The sequence below is a fragment of the Rutilus rutilus genome, assembly GCF_951802725.1.
Source record: "Rutilus rutilus genome assembly, chromosome: 21".
NCBI lineage: Eukaryota > Metazoa > Chordata > Actinopteri > Cypriniformes > Leuciscidae > Rutilus > Rutilus rutilus.
The window spans coordinates 14,661,048-14,678,035 of NC_140226.1; the positions used below are offsets into that span (position 1 = coordinate 14,661,048).

A 16,988-nucleotide genomic window follows, 5' to 3' on the forward strand; every position below is an offset into this window, starting at 1 on the left:
AGAATGAAAAGGTGGGGTGCTTTCAGTTTGCAATAAGGTGAACAGGTAGAAAATATCACATTGTCTTAGATTGAAATTAATGATGAACAAAATACTTCAGGACACAATCATTTGCTGCATGACAAGCCACAGAAAATAGTAAACTATTTTATTGACAGTTCAGTTTTACTATGTACAGTTCATGTGGTGAACATCTGATTTTTATCTTCGGAATAAAGGGGAAAGCATGACTCAGCAATGTTTGCATAAAATACATCATTTCATACGCACAAATTCAAATAAACTTTGACAGCTTAAAAATAAAATGAAAGCTTTTGGTTTCCCACTCTTTTATGAGGAAGCAAACTGTGCATGACAGAATTTGTTATGTTTGTATTGGCATATTACAGTGATGAGTCTTTGCTGGAATCTGGCTTTATTTATTTAAACACAGATTAGCTTTCCTTAATCCCCTTAGAGGGATAGTTTACCCACAAATGACAATTATATAATCAATTACTCATGCTCATATCGTTCAGAAGCCATTTTATTTTCTTTCTTCCTTAAAACACTAAAGGGAGATGTTAAACAGATTGTTCAAGCTGCTATTTTCCCAATACAATCTCATGGCAATTCGTAACTATTTTATGTTTTGGCAAATTGGTGGCTAGTTCGAATTAATTGGTACATTCACATTTGTACTGTTTAAGCCGAGTTAGGGCTGGATCTTCATGCTTACTTTTTTCCCCCCTTAAAAACATAGCCTTAATTTTCATACGATTCACATTACGCTCAGATCAGGATGTTTTTTGGTTGAAAGCAAATTTGTTATTTATACAGCCCATTTAGCTCCAAAAATGACAAAAAATTAGTCCATATTACTTCTGAAGTAATATAGCCTAATATATTTAATGCTAAGAACAGGCAATTAATATGTTATCACTTCCCAAACATAATTGGTTCGTGACTGAGATTGGTTTGATTTGAGATTTGAAAGCAAAAATTAGGTGATAAGTGATAATTAAAAACGTACTTAAAATCTGTTTCTCATAGGTTCATTAGATTTTAATGGTGATTTTGGAGCTCAAAACGACATAATATTGAGTGTCATCATGACAATTTTTTTATTGGTGAACTATTCCTTTAATCGTTCTATTTTGCGCCTAGTAACCGACATCTCGCCTTAATTTGGAGTTTTCATTATGGGAATTCTCATTGACCAATAGGTGGCAGTGTTGTAGAGGAGATGGATTTGAATCTAGTAAAGTTTTTAAATGGTCTTTGTACAATGTATAATTAAACTACAGGGGCCTTCATATACAATCCCAATCATATGCAAACTTTAGATGTCTCGAATTGAATCTGAAGAGTTTTCTTCAAATTTCTAGCTAATATTACTTATTATTAGCTTTGTTTGACACAGATTAGATGCTTTAATGAGTAAATGCACATCTAACCCTGTGGCACTATGAGAGCTTTTTGTGTTTGAGGAGAACAGTGCATGATATCTTTCGAATGAGCATAACAAATGGTTTGCTGGGTAAGTTTATTCGCTTCGAAGATCAAAGCTTACTCATTCTGTTGGGTGACATCAGCAGACATACTATTGAACTCGCTAGCTCGAGTGCTCATGCCCAAATACTGCTTGAGGAACTCGCTAAAACGCTTCTGGTTGTTCCATTTGCGAGCGGATTTGCGGACGCCTATGAAACCCCCATATCTCTTTTGCAAAGACCTGCCAGGATCCATGAACTTCCTGTAGCCATACTTGTTTTTGAGGAAGCCTCCAAAGCGTTTGATTAGGTGGATGGCAGCTTTTTCTTCCTCGTCACCTTCAATCTCGTTGGCTCCATCTCGCTCTTCCTCAGATTCCTGTGCCGACTGTAGTTGCAGGAACTTGTATTTTTTACTTAGCTGCATATCTCGGTCCTGATCATCCATTTCCAAAGCCCGTGTTATGTGGTCAAACCTCTGGAGGGTTTCAGAAAACTCCCCATCATCTTGGTCCACAGGCAGAGAGGTGTCCACCTCTTCATCTGCTCTTTTCAGCATGGCACCTCCAACCGATAATGAAGCTTTTGGTTTCTGCTCCACAATGGTCCTGCGACACATCTCCCAGGTGTCGCCTGGAGAAAGTTTACCATGACACTCTACCAGACACACCTGAAAGAAGACACACAAACACACACATTCTAACATCAATATAGAGGTGAAGACTGTCTGTAAAGTTATTTTCAACCAGCACGACTGCTCTTAGCTGATTTAAAGGGAGGGTTCACCCAGAAATGAACATTTTGTCATTACTTACTCACTCTCAAGTTGTTCCAAACCTGTATGAGTTTCTTTCTTCTGTTGAACACAAAAGAAGATATTTTGAAGAATGCTAATCAAACAGTGGACGCTGACGGTAGCCATTGACTTATAGTAGGAAAAAAAATACCATGGAAATCCATGGCTGCATCCGAAAACTGATAAATGCTGTATCTCCTGAGATACCTTCATCTGATCAATTTTTGAAGGCAGCATGCATCCATTGCTGCCTTAATATCCTACAATCCTGTGCTTTCCATTCTGTGACAGTTGAGCTAGAAAAATAAAGATGGCTTCTGAAAGTTGTGGGTCGAGAAATTACTATTGTAGTCAAATAAATATTCACTCAATTTTCAACAAAACTCGCTCTATTTTGCTGTAGATCATTAAACCGTTACGTTGCCTCAGAAATCTGTCCGAAATCAGTTTCGTGAGGAACCTATGTGCTCAGGCAAAGTCGTTGCCGAAGTTTTCGGACGCAGCCCATGGGTGCCGTCAACTGTCTGGTTAACAAAATTCTTTAAAATATCTTCTTTTGTGCTCAACAGAAGAAAGAAACTCATACAGGTTTGGAACAACTTGAGGGTGAGTAAGTAATGAGAACATTTTCATTTTTGGGTGAACTATCCCTTTAAGATGGTCTCCCAGTCAGCTAAACTGGTGCTATGAGCAACTAAAGTCACGAGTCACGACCTTTTTTTACAGTCTATGCTATGGTCACGAGTCACTACCCTCGCATATTTTAACATAAATATGTAAAATATGTAGGCTATAAATATATTTTATATATAAAATATATTTTAAAACTTTAAAAAGTGGGAGGAGCGCGAGCTCTTTTTCATGTAATCCGGTGCAATCAATTAACCTTTTCGATTTAAAAGTCTGGCTTCGAGGGAGTTTGTTAGTGACCAGAAAGAGGGAGAGAGACAGAGAGAAAAATATGGTCATTCATGCTGAAAATGAATAAAAACACCTCAGGGAGAGCCTACGTAACGATGGAGGGCTATAGCCTACTCAGGCCAATCAGTTTCCGTAAGCAGCCTTGCCAAATTATGTTATTGTGTTTCTACTTAATTACACAACATGATAACTGAATCACCCCAGCTGTTTTGAGTCAAAGGTCCATCTTTAACCAAATTAGCACTTCTGCCCCCGCAAATGCGTCTTATTGACATGAATCAGACAGTGTGTCCTCCTCTCCTCGGAGCTATAATCAGCTGCAGTGAACAGCCACATTCCGCTGTTATGATCATTATAATTATGTCAACTAATGACGAGTCTCGGGGAAATTCGATACAGTTGAGGCCAAAGATCTTGAACAGTACAGAAAAATTAAATAAGATGAACGAAACGGTAGATGATCTGGGAAAAGTAACAAAGAAAACGTCTACATATTCTGAAGAAATATGCCTCTGACTTTTGAGTGGTTCCTAAGGTGCTTTAGCACATTACTTCTGTGGTGTCTAGGGTGTTTTGAGTGGTCTCTATGATTTTCCGGTTTAGATATGTCTTGGATAAATCGTTGAATGTAAGTGTATGGGATTTTTTTTCTTTTTCTTCTGTTAGGCTATAGTCTGAGAATGCATGAGAATTAATTGTGTCTTATTTGTGGATCAACTTTGTACATTTCTCATTTGAAAAAATGTAAACAGAAACAAGAAGACAATTATTGTCGTATAGTAGCCTATAAGAGCATAAAGCTATTAAAATTAACATGGATGATTTAGTTTTGGGAGGATTTAATAAGAACACAATTTGAGCTCTCATTAAATCTCTGATTACAGATGTTTGTTTGTGAACACAATCTGTGACATTGAGATATTTTCTGAAAGTGAGACAAGAAATATGTGAGATCAATGAAGTATTTTTTCCTGAAGAACAATATTCTGTGCAAAATTTTCCAAATGCTTTCCATTTAATCTTATTGCTGTCTAGGAGAGATATTTAAGAGATCTCATTTGTGATATTCTATACGGGAAGTGATGGCAACTGTAGGGAATTACCAAATTGCTGAAGGCATATTCATTTGGCAGTTTTTGGCTGCAGAAGAGGCAATCCCTCTGGCAGTCACACCATGCTGGGTTACACAGTCCAAGCAACAGCAGCGTCCACAGTGGAGTCTTCATCACGGAGTGTGAGAACAGCTGAAGTGCAGTCTGTAGAGAAAAGAGATGATGGTGCGAGAGAGAAAATAAGTTACAGAAGCTAAACTTGGCACAAGTGTATACATTCGTTAAACCAAAGACTTTCCAGGAATTCCTCTGATTGTTCAAGCATCATTAGCACTATCTTTTGTGACTCAAATCTAATAAACTCAAAATCAAAAACCAACTGTAATAAAAATAGCCTGAATAACTTCAGAATTAACATTCAAAAGTTCGGGTAGTGTCTGTAAGATTTTTTTATGTTTCTGAAAGAAGTTCAAGGCTGCATTTATTTTATAAAAATACGGTAAAAATAGTCATATTTATTAAATATTACAATTTAAAATAACTGGTTTCTATTTTAATAAATTTTAAAATAGCATTAATTTTAAATGCTATTTTAAAATTAATAATAATGATCAAAGCTGAATTTTCAGCATCATTACTCCAGTCCTCAGTGTCACATGATCTAGAAATCATTAAAATATGCTGATTTGATTCTTAAGAAACATTGCTTATTATTATCAATGTTGAACAGTTGTGCTGCCTAATATATTTGTGGAAAACCTTTTTCAGGATTCTTTGATGAATAGAAAGTTCAAAAGAACAGCATTTATTTGAAACAAAAATATTTATAACATATAAAAATATTCACTGTCACTTGAATTTTTATAATTGATTCTGTTATTTTCCTGTTTATTACTGATAATCTGTATAGTTTAAAGCACTATATAAATGAAGGTGACTTGACTTGATCAATTTAAGTCAGGGTTCTATGTTGTTTGGACTTTGTTTGCCATTTTCCATCTTGGTTTGTCACCATAGTTACTAATTTTACTTTGTCATTCTGTTCAGCTGTTCATCATTAGTTACCTTGTTTGATCTGTGTATTTATGTCCATGTGTTTCATTTGAGTTTTGTCTGGTCTTGTCTATGTATACATGTGGTTGTCCTATTCTTGTGTCTGTGTTTCCCTTTTGGATTATCTATTAAAAACTTTACTTCTTCATCATCTTTACATCTTCATCGTCGCGTGTCTATCTACAACCACCAGTTGTGACAGAGGACTAAACCAAGAAAAGATGTTTTGTGTTTTTTTTTCATTTTCCCCCTAACCATGGCTTTGCCTGCAATAAGACTGTTATGCCTGGAGCAGATGGACCGTTTGCTGGCGGATTATACCCAGGACTCGCACGGCATCTTTTTCCATGCCAGCCTGAGTGAGCAGGCGAAGGCACGCCTCCCAGCGAACGGTGGGAGTGAGGACGACCCTACCTATTTGGAGTGGGTGCTGGTGCAAAATGGACTGGATTTTGTCGTATAAGCCCCGAAGAGGACACCAGCCCCATTCCCAACCCAGAGTCCAGCCAGACACCACCATGTGAGATGACATGAAGCCTGAGCCCACCGCAGACTGTTGTTTTTACTTTGGAGAGGATGATTCCCTGTTCCCACCCGAATCAGACGCTTCAGATTCAAATCTATGGATCCCACAGCCTCCCTCTCCCACCTCCTCTCAAAACCTCAACCAGTCCTTCTACCCAGACTCCGCTGTCTCCCGACAGCCCCTCTGTTCCTCCTCAGCCTCCTCACAGTGATCTGGATTCACCTCGGGTCTTCTCTGAGCCACCTACCCCTGGTTGAGTGGATCCCCTGGCTCCGCCTCCAGCCGCTGATCCCGTCACTCCTCTTCAGTCTGTCGCCCTGACTACTCCACCTTCGCGTCTCCCCGCCTTGGCTCGACTGGGCTCCCTCGGCCTGCCGGCTTCGCCTCGGGTAGACGTCGAAATGACTATGCCACGGACCTACGTCTTCTGTGCTCTGTCTCTCCATCCCTACAGCTCCATCTGGCTCCGACCTACCTCCGGCTTCACCTTAGACCTCAGTCGCTCCAGTTCAACCTCAGCCCTCCGGTATCCCGGTTCCACCTCGGGGGGTCGTCGCTACAGCTTCGTCACGGCCTCCGAAGCCTACGGTGTCGCACCGGAACACCGGCTCTCCGTCTGCACCCAGCGCTCCACCACCATCAGCTCATTGTCAGTCGTCGCCAAGGAAATCCCCGCCATGGCTCCTCCCTCCTTCACCGCTGACGTGGATCTCCATCCTGGCTGGACTCTGGGATTCCACCTGGCTCCCCCTGCTCCGGGCTTCTCCCTGGCTCCACCCACCATCTACACCACCTTGGTTTTCTCAGTCTTCACTCCTCCTGGTTTTCCATCCTCCACCAGAGCCTCCTCCTTCCTCTTTCGGCGCGAGGTCGCTCCTCTTCGGGATGGGGCGTACTGTCAGGGTTATATGTTGTTTGGACTTTGTTTGCTGTTTTACCGCCTTAGTTTGTCACCATAGTTATTAATTTGATTTAGTCATTCTGTTCAGCTGTTCATCATTAGTTACATTATTTGATCTGTGTTAAGTCCTTGTGTTTCATTTGAGTTTTGTCCAGTCTCGATGTATACGTGTGGTTGCGCTATTCCTGCCTTGATCTGTGATTGCCTTTTGGATTATCATTAAAAACTTTACTTTGACATTCATCTTCATCGTCGTATGCCTATCTACAACCAGTTGTGACATGTAATGCATCCTTGCTGAATAAAAGTATTAACTTCTTAAACTTTCAGACTCAACTTTAGAATGGTATTGATGAGCATAAACCTTTTGAAATCTGGCTAGAAGCTCAAGAGTCCCCAGTTAGAAAATGAAAGTGTTTGTTTTAGAAGAACTGGAATAAGACCCCCTGAGCTTAGAATGTCACATTAGAGCTAAATGTTACCTAGTCCATAACTTGATTGCAGATTAATCATAGTTTATTATAAAATAATTCTGTTATACTGTCGCAGTGTTTAGTTGGTTGCTGGGCGACTTTGTTTAATACGTTTTAATGGACTGTTTTCTTTATGGAAGCTTTAGATACATTCATTTAATACAATAATTTCAACTCAGTTCAGTATTTAATGATCAATTTATTTGTTTATTTGGCAATTAGCCATGTAATGAGCAGAATAATGTACAGTCAGAAGGTCATTATTGCAAAATAATCTCCTTCAGAGTAAGATTATTTTTTGATAACGACTGTCTGAATGTACTTTATCACTCACATAATCTAAACTAGATTTAGATGTAAAAATGTATGTGTGATGTTAATAAACTACTGGTATATTTAAAGGTACTTTTTGATTGAATTTGAGACATACTTAGCATTTGCATGTACTTCATTAGCAAAACTCATCATCTGTAGTAATTGAAGCTAGAATTAGTGCTTGTGGCGTAATGGGAGCAGAATAGAGAAGAGGAGGAGGATTTGAGCCGCTGTGATGCATGCTGGTTAAGCAGTCACCACATTATTCCAAACAATAGAAAGGACTATAAGGCTTCAGCATTTAAGCGCTTTAAGAATAATAACCTTATTCTGTGGCTTCCTGCTAAAGCACAGATGAGAATGTAGCCTATATTTCAGCATTGACAGCACTGACCGCCAAACCATCAGTTGTTTAGTTGCTTCAAAAGCAACTTCAAGACAAATCAATTTCACCTGCATTACACTTGTACTGAAGGTGTCACCAGGAACAAAAGCAAAGGTGTAAGTCACTGAGTTTTATTGAATTTGGTCACTGTACGAGCAACAGTCAGGAAAGACACATAATTATAAGTGTGTGAGTGAATTACACAACTTTATGTGGGGGAGAATGAACTAGATATTGATTTTCACCACCCCTTTAGCTAATTTATTTTTTTTCCTCTTCTCGGGAACTACAAGATGACGCAGCTAAATGGATTCTGGCCAGGGTGCAGCATTGTTTAGAGGTGATATTTCAAGTGAAGATTGTTTGTCGCAACTACAGTATTTCTCTTCAGCAGTTATTTATTCTTGTTGAAGTTTCTCATTTGAATTTAGATTACCAGGACAAGCTTTTCTGTGCACCTCAAGTGCCCCAGAAGTTCTTAATTTCACTGCAGTTTTTACAGACCTATACATACATGTGGGATGCAGAGCTTGGCAGGCCTTCAAAATGTAATTAACTAACTCAATTATGTAATAAAAAAGACTTAACCAAGATAGACACAGTGATTTAACTCCTGACCTTTGGAATTATCTCATATACCCAAAGGAAAGAACAATCTCTCATTGACTAAGTGGGAGGAAATTGGTACAGTTTGAGAAACTGTGCTTTTTATATAATAAGAAAGCTTTTCTGTTTTGAAAAGGAAATAGTGATATTTTCTGCAGTAGCAGTGCATGATTTGTCACACTGTCTGCCATCTGCAGCTGGAGTGGCACTTACACCAAAACAAGATTAATTTAAAATTGTTTAATGCATGCACAGAGGAGGCATAAATGCGTTTACTCAGAAATTACAATTGCTATTTTTTCAGCATCTTGGTAGATTTTGTTACCTTGCTCCTGGGTCAAACAACCCAGCGGTTGAGTTATTTATCGCGGACTTTTTGCATCCTCTGCAGAGAGTAGTTCTCAGTGACATCGAACTGGTGCATTTCTTCGGTAAAATACAGGTTTGTGTAGGCTACGTTTTATTTTATTTATAAAATTTTAGCCTACTGTGCTGTAAAACATTTAATTTTATGCAAAGCAACATACAATGGATGCGATGTGAGTCATCTAAACGAGTGTGGCATCGGTCTTTTCGCGTGATGGAAACGCCTGGTGCCTTGCATAAATTAAATAATTTTATTCGTAGCCTAATAAAGATATACTAAATCTAATTACTTTGAATGTTAAATGTATCCTCAGAGCTGTTCACTGTTTGTTTATGGGCAAGTTATGGAGTCAGTCACAGACAGTATATTTCGGCTATGACGAGTGAAACGGTAGGCGGGCGGCGGTCTGAAGTTAGCAGTTCCCCCGCCGAACCCGATACCAACTCCGGCACGAGAGACAGGCAGCGTCGTTACGGTGGAAACGGGATTTCAGAGACTGGTCGATTACACGTGAGTTACCTCTAAATGGATTCGGTTAGAACTACAAACACGAGTGAAAAGTGTTAAAAAACTACAGACATGGAGGACACGCGAGTCCGGCGGTTATGTAGAGAGGTTTAGATAAAGGGGTTTGAGTGATTAATAGGGCTTGGGCGCCGCGTTGCATTCTGGGACGTGGCGGCCATGTTGATGGCCTCACGAATGTAAACATACAGCAAGTCGAACGAGGAGAAGCAGAGTTGGGAGAAAGAAAAGAAAGAAAAAAGATGTTAAAATCCTGAAAAGGATGTGGAATTTACCGGGATACGGTAAATAGGGAAGCCAGGGACCGGTATGTGGACAAATTTTCCTGTAAAATATCCCGTATTTTAATAACTTACTTATTCTCATAACATTAACGTTAGCCCTTCCATCGGACCCGTCAGTCTCTGTACTATTGTCCTGTTGCTACCCCCTTGCCCTTCCAGCGAAACAGATGTTTTCAAAGCATCGTTTTGCTTACTTGAAGGCAACCTTAGCATGATATTGGCCTTTTTAAGATAACAGCGTGGTTGTTGTGAGAGCACGATTTCACGCCAATCTGTAATCAAAGTCACGTTAGACCTAGCTTCACAACTCGCTTAGTTAATGCAGCAGTTTTATAGTACGAATTTTTGCTGTCAGCAGAGGGATAGCAACAGAAAGATGAATGTTGAAATTTTCATTTTCGGGATATTTTATAGGAAAATACTAAACCGGGAAGACAGCGGGAAAAGAGCTCAAATATGTGAGAAACCCGGAAAAACGGGAGGGTTGACAGCTACTAACTACACTTTTTTGCCGATTTTGTCCACATACCGGTCCCTGGCTTCCCTATTTAACGTATCCCCATAAATACCACATCTTTTTTCTTTCTTTTCTTTCTCCCAACTCTGCTTCTTCTCGTTCGACTTGCTGTATGTTTACATTCGCGAGGCCATCAACATGGCCGCCATGCCAAGTAATGACATCACGACGCCCAAGCCCTATTATCAGTATCTAACCTGACGAAGATGTATTTATTCAATGTTGTCCACATTATATTGCATCTGCAGCAGCATTGTGAACTTTTGTAAAGATACGCTTAGCCATTAACTTTTAAATGCATCATTATATTCAAATTGCAAACACATGAGGAGAGTCTCCGCATGAAAGACCCATGAGTGGCAGATCAACGTGCAACTACATTTCTCTCCGAAACGATAAGAAATTAAATTAGATTGAATGGAGGATTTTAACTGTGACAAGATGATTGACATGGCAGTTTACGGTGACAGGACGCACGCGACAGATCTGTCCGTTAAAGATGACGAAGTAGTATGTCACAAAGCTTGCCTACTCTTTTGCTACACACTCAAAAGTATGTACTTTTTCTTCACAAAAAGAGTACATACTTTTAGGGCGTAGTATAAGTAGGCGAATTGGGATGTAGCACCTGTGTATATATTCTCCCCGTTCCATTCAGTCCCTTGTCGGTTATTGTTCGTGTCTATGTGATACACGCTGTTGCGTCCTGTTCACCTGCCTGTGTCCATTAAAGCTTTGTTATATTTTTGGAATCAAGCTTTGTCTGTCTGCTTCATCAGCCAAAGCGTGACAGAATAACCGACCAAACAAAGATGAACTTGATGGACTCACCCACGCTGCAGCTCTCCTCTGCCCGGAGAGCAGGCCCTATATCTGGGTTTCCTGGCCTGGATGATCCAGAATGGTGACCTCTCCCTCACAGCCAGCGAGCCTGAGGCGCACACCGAGGTCGTTCCTGAACCAGCCCCGGAGTCGATGCAGGCGGGTCAGTCCATCGCAGAGCCAGGAGAGGACTACAACCTAATAGACCTGTGGTCCGCGGATCCTATTCCCACCCAAGTTCCCACCTTCACATCATCATCTTCTTCGCCGGTCCCGTCCGGAAGTTTTCTGTCCGCATCCCTGCCTGTCATCCTTATCCCGTCAACATCGCGACCAGCCCCCTGGATCCGTCGGCACCACTGGTGTCGTGTAGCTCCTCGGCTCTGCCACCGCCGCTCACTCCGCGCAGCTCATCCTCCGCGCCTCGGGCTCCCCAGCCACCAGCTCGGCTAAAGTCCCCGGCTACACCTCAGGCCTCCAGGCCCACACCACCACCATGTCCTGTCAGCCCGCTGCCCTCACCTCGACCCACCACTCCTTCATCGCCTCCGCGGTCCGTCTGCCCGGAAGCTCCGCTGGGCTCCCTCGACACTCCAGGTCGGCCTTCAGCGATCGACGCCCAGCGGCAGCTACGGACTTCCGGGATTCGGGCTGCGCCCTCACCCTGCACCCCTGGACTCCTCCCTACCTCTGACCTCCCCGTCGGCCTCCCTCACCACATCGTCACCCCGGTCATCCGTCCCCACGTCATCGCCTCAGTCCCGCAGGTCAGCGGCTCCGCTCCCGTCTTCCGGGTCTACAGTGTCGCCACCTCTGCCGATCGGCTCCAGGGCTCCGTCCGCCCCCTCTGTCTGGACTCCACCCTGGCTCCTCCCCCCATCTGCGCCGCCACCGTGTTGCCCGTGGCCGACACCCCCAGGGTCCAGTTCGTCCTAGCTCCAAGCCCTCCACCGAAACCTCCACCTTTTTCTGTTTTTTTTACTTCTGTTATCACGGCGCGAGGATACGCCTTTTCGAGGGGGGCGTAATGTCACAATTATGTTCTGTCTTGTCTGCACCTGTTCTTGTTAGTCCCTGATTAGTTAACCTTCATCCACCTATGTCTATTTAGTTCCCTCTTTTACCCTGTGTATATATTCTCCCTGTTCAGTTCAGTCCCTTGTTGGTTATTGTTCGTGTCTGTGATACACACTGTTGCGTCATGTTCACCTGCCCGTGTACACAATCAGATCTGTCTCTGATTCTATGGGCTGAGATGGATCAGATCTACATATTTTATGGCTTTTATGCAGAATCGTGTTTTTACATAGAATCTGGTGCAGGCACTCCTCCGAGCAACTTTATCTCAGCTGTGTAAACAACCCTAAGTGTTCATTTAGTCCATAAGCTTTAATGTGTTATTTCTTCATATTTTAACACACCTTAAATTATGTTAGCTTATTTTCCATATTCTGATCATCAGATAAGAGGAAAGACACAATGAATGAATGGATTCTAACGAGTACACTGCAGCATTTCTGTCATTGATGCTCATAAATACCATGATGAGAAATATCAGACGTCCAGTAAACAAAGCAAGTGGAAAGAATTCCATGTTCTGCTTAATTTCCTGTCTCCATCACCAGTTGCTATACTCTCTTGGAGATATTGTCCATCATTTCAGACATGTTACCTCCTGAGATTTTTGAATGTATTGGTTAAAGACACTCACTGGCTCAATTAAACTCCAGAAGTAAATGGGGTTAGTTTTGCACAGCCCATTTCTCAATCAAACGCGTCATAATCAAAGCTAAATACCAGAGGGGTTCTCAGTGGCGGAGATGCGAGGTTCACTGCTGTGTCTAATTAGACCAGAATTGTGCAACTGCAGATGGAAAGCTGGAAAGAAATTGCTGCAAGGGGTCTGTGAGCTGACAAACACGTAATTAGGATCACATATACCCCCGGTTTCACAGACAAGGCTAGTCCTAAACTAAAATGCATGTTTGAGCTGTTTTAACTGAAAGCTTAAAATATGTCACTGGCATTGTTTTGTCTCAAGATGCACACCATTTATGTTTTTTAAAAGGCACGTTAATAAAAGCTACTTAAATGCCCTAATTGACCTAAGGCCTAATCCTGGCTTAATCTAAGCGCTGTCTGTGAAACTGGTCCATAACATTTACATTATGTATGTATGACACAAAACTAACACCATAACCTAAGGAAATAAATTGTGATCTATGATCATAATGGGCTGGCCATTGAGGTGGCGACTATATGACGCTAACAGCTGTACCTGGTTTGAATTAATGACCTCAATTTCCTTCAAGCATGACGCTATAGATCAGTTAAAAAAGAAGAAATCAATGACCATTATTACTAATCCAGTATTAACCCAAGAGCTATTAGTATCCAATAGTTGATGTGAACAAGTGTCATTATTATTGGCTGTAAACATAATGAATGTCAATGAAATGACCAGTGATGCAGCAACACCCCTGAGGTACATTTTATTGCTAATACGTTGGTCTTACATAGCTCAGGAGACTTAAAGGTGAGTCTCAGTTAGGCTTAAGGATAATTTATGTTTCTCCTTAAAATCCTTAGGAGAAATAAAAAAGAGACAATTGTTGACGTACAGTGAGAGTGTATAGAGCTATAAAATGAAGGTGGACGACAGTACAGACAGATATGATTTGGTTTTAGAAGAATCTGATGAGAGATGTTTGGGTTTGTATTGTGATCTCTGATGTTTGGTATCTTGGCCAATCCGAGCACAGTTTGAGATCTCTTCTGAAACTCTAATGCCCTGTACACATTGTGCGATTTCGGGCTGTCCCAGATGAAAGATGACCAATCGTGGCGATTTCTGTGGTTGTGGCTTCTAAACGGAGGTTCGACCTGGCGCTAAAACATAAAACTACTTACCTCAAGCTCCATTTTCAAAAGTGGCATGCCAATTTGGCCTCTTTTTCCTAGCATTGACCGCATCCATATTCTCCTCTTTTGCTTCCTCCTCTATTTTAGGGCTCATAAAAACCTCAATTGCCAAAGTGCGATTCATCTTTCTCTATTTATTTACCACTAGCGCATACTGATGACGTTTTATTCTTCTATACTAACTTGCGTCGTAGCCTACGATTCAATAGGTGTCACCATCGTACAGTCTACATACATGTCGTACCCAAGTTTATTAGTTCCGTGTCGTACAGTGTGATTTGTAATGATCTTATAGGATTGCCGAAATTGCACAGTTTGTTGTAGCAGGAGCTCACATCAGTGGCAAACACACACGACACAGACAGGTAAGATGAAAGGAAATGAGACAGAAAATAATAGAGTGTAGTGCACTTTGTTCACCTGTATGTCTCAGCAGGGCCACTGCAGCCCATGAAGGTCAAAGACAAACATTTGTGTATACACCTACAAACTCACAAGCAGATCAACGCAGGCACAAATTAAATGCCAAATTGCCCCAATAACCACAAAAAAAAAAAAAAAAAATCTTATAAGAAATAATTATTGACTTGAATAGAAGGATTCACCACACTTAAATAGCAGTCAGGATGGGCTTTGCATTGACACCCACGATATACAGATAGATTATCTAATCAAAAAAGCTTACGGTTGTTTTCATGCTCGTGATGCAAAAGTAATTGTTTCATCTGCGGTATTGAATGCAGTTGTTAAACTCAAGTTAAGGGCAGAGGAACTCCTTGATGAAATATCATCCTGCAGTGCAGTCTCTCACTTCAGTGCATTTCATAGTCCAGCATCAAACTGACATGTTAGTCTAGATGGCGGATAAACTGTTTGGAATTTGAAAAAATGTATATGTGATATTACTTTCAGGTTTGTACTCTTACTATTGCATTTAACACCTATTTTCATGATTGCATTGTAAGAATGAAGCATAGATCTTAGTCACATCACACTGCTGTACAGCACATCCATCTTCAAACAAAGCCTTCCTTTTCTCCAGCCAGTGCCTAATATCCTGTATAGCTACTATTTTGTACTGGCTGACCACTGTAAAATATCTTTAAAAAAAACAACTAAACAATATAATTCAACATAGTTCGATAGATATATATTCATGTCAAAAAAATTTCATGTTTATTATAAAGCTAGATTATCATTTTTATAAATATTTCCAGTGATTATGCTTATATATTTTTCTTTTATGCTTATGATTATGCTTTTTTTTGCATCAGGATATTTAAAGCACCACTAGGACAGCTAATCAGGAGTCAATTTCACAGTGGCTAAATTTGTGGCATGAGTTTCGGACGAGCTGATAAATTTGCCATCATAGCAGAAATTTCCCTCAATGATTTTTCTACAATCTCAGAAGAAAAGGCACAAAAGCTGTCACTGGGGCTGAGGCGGTACCTTTTTAAAAGGTACCTAAAAATGCATCCTAAATAGGCTACAAAGGTGTGAATTAGGTACTGCCACAGTAACAGTTTTTGAACCTTTTTTCTGAGAGTGTATCATACTTGTGAAAATTTTCTATTAATCATCATGTGAATTTTTCTTTACATAGTTTTTTTAATATTTTTTTTAAAGAAGTACTGAAACGATTGACGTTATTCTAATAAAATTGACATTCGACATTAGGAATTTGCATAGAAGGAATCAATGGCACTTCATCTTTTTCAAAACTCTTTTGAGTTGTAATTCAGTTTTTGTTATACAATAAACAGTATTAACACGTAAAAAAAAAAAAAAAAAAAAATGTTTTATGATCATAGCCACAATTCTTGCAAACTCAGCTCTGATCTTTTAGTGACACTCTGTGGTTTAGAACAAGTTAGGTATGAAATGATCTGTTGCAACATCAGAAAGTTACATTTTAAATCATCCAAGGCAGAATTACATCCAATGCATCACAATCTTTAAAGGCTAATTCATTATGACCTCATGTGAAATCAACGAACTATTTATGTCACTCTTAATTTTTGTAACCTGAGCACTAAATCCAAACTAAATCCAGCAGATAAGACATTTATAGGCACTGGCCACAGATAGTAGAAAATTGCATGGTAATGGCCCATGAAGGGAGCAGGTGCTGGGCATTTTGCCGCACCAAAAGTCAGCTTGTTTTCAAAAATATTTCACAAAACTGCCGATATTCCCTCTCAGCTGAATCGAACACCTCAGAGTACAGTAAATTTCTCCCTAAAGTTAAATGAAGTGTATAGTAAGCCTGGATTATGCCCTGTAAAGAGATGCATTGATTTCACTATGGACAAATCAATGACATAATTGTGAGAGCAAAGTGAAAAATACGTCCCTGTCATTCACAAGACAGAATACAGCTAGAAGACACAACATGCTATAAACCATATTTTTTATGTAAAATTTGATGCTTTATTTCAGTAAATTATGGGGAAAAAATATAAAATGTCTTGCACGATTATGCAATAAACTACTGATCATAGGATAATATCGTCTATTACACCCCTATGTTGTTCAAAACCTGTATGACTTTCTTTCAAAAGAAGATATTATACATTGGGGTCCAAACAAAATTCAACACAGAAAGAAAGTAATAGAGTAAATGTGAACTATCCCTTTAACGTCCAAGTTTAACTAAAACATTTTTACTCGAATTGCACACTCTAAATTTCAAATAATCAGCAATCAGATTCGTGCAAAGTGGCCTGAGCAAACTGATGTGAATCTAAAGTGTTTCTCCCCCTCTGTCAGCCTACCTGAGCTGTGTGCGGTTCAGCCACCTGTCCTGAGCAGATCTGCTGAAACTGAAGGCGGTTATATTCTCCTAATGCCTGCTTCTGTTTGTTTCCTAAGAGGATGCTGTTGCTCGGTCGTTTTATAGAGACACACCCCTCCCTGTGGTCCAACCCCTTACCCCCTGTTTTACAAGTGTGTATGTGTGTGAGAGAGAGAGAGAGAGAGGACACAGAAGACTGTCTTGCGTATTGGGATGGGTGGACGTCAAGACCTATCATCTACGTCAAGGATTGC

The 16,988-nt window shown here is 40.4% G+C and overlaps 2 protein-coding genes across 2 annotated transcripts in view; both read right to left on the minus strand.

Moving 5' to 3' along the window:
• Positions 1-110: 110 nt before the first annotated feature.
• pnoca (prepronociceptin a) lies at positions 111-16,802 on the minus strand. The gene is made up of 3 exons (XM_084392539.1): positions 16,715-16,802; positions 4,293-4,445; positions 111-2,142 (listed from the first exon to the last, which is right to left on the minus strand). Exons 2-3 carry the CDS (start codon positions 4,413-4,415, stop codon positions 1,549-1,551), a joined length of 717 nt encoding a protein of 238 aa, XP_084248665.1. The 5' UTR covers positions 4,416-4,445; positions 16,715-16,802; the 3' UTR covers positions 111-1,548.
• nrxn3a (neurexin 3a) overlaps positions 15,006-16,988 on the minus strand; it is a 759,351-nt gene continuing 757,368 nt past the window's right edge. Inside the window, exon 25 of the transcript XR_014625664.1 lies at positions 15,006-15,015. The gene's annotated coding sequence lies outside the window, so the exon portion shown is untranslated. The remainder of the gene's footprint in view (positions 15,016-16,988) is intronic.

Coding starts and splice junctions, on each gene's coding strand:
- pnoca (XM_084392539.1), bottom strand. CDS start 4,415: ATGAAGACTCCACTGTGGACGCTGCTGTTGCTTGGACTGTGTAACCCA. Junction 2,143..4,292: donor AATATGCCTTCAGCAATTTG/GTAATTCCCTAC, acceptor GTCTTCTTTCAG/GTGTGTCTGGTAGAGTGTCA.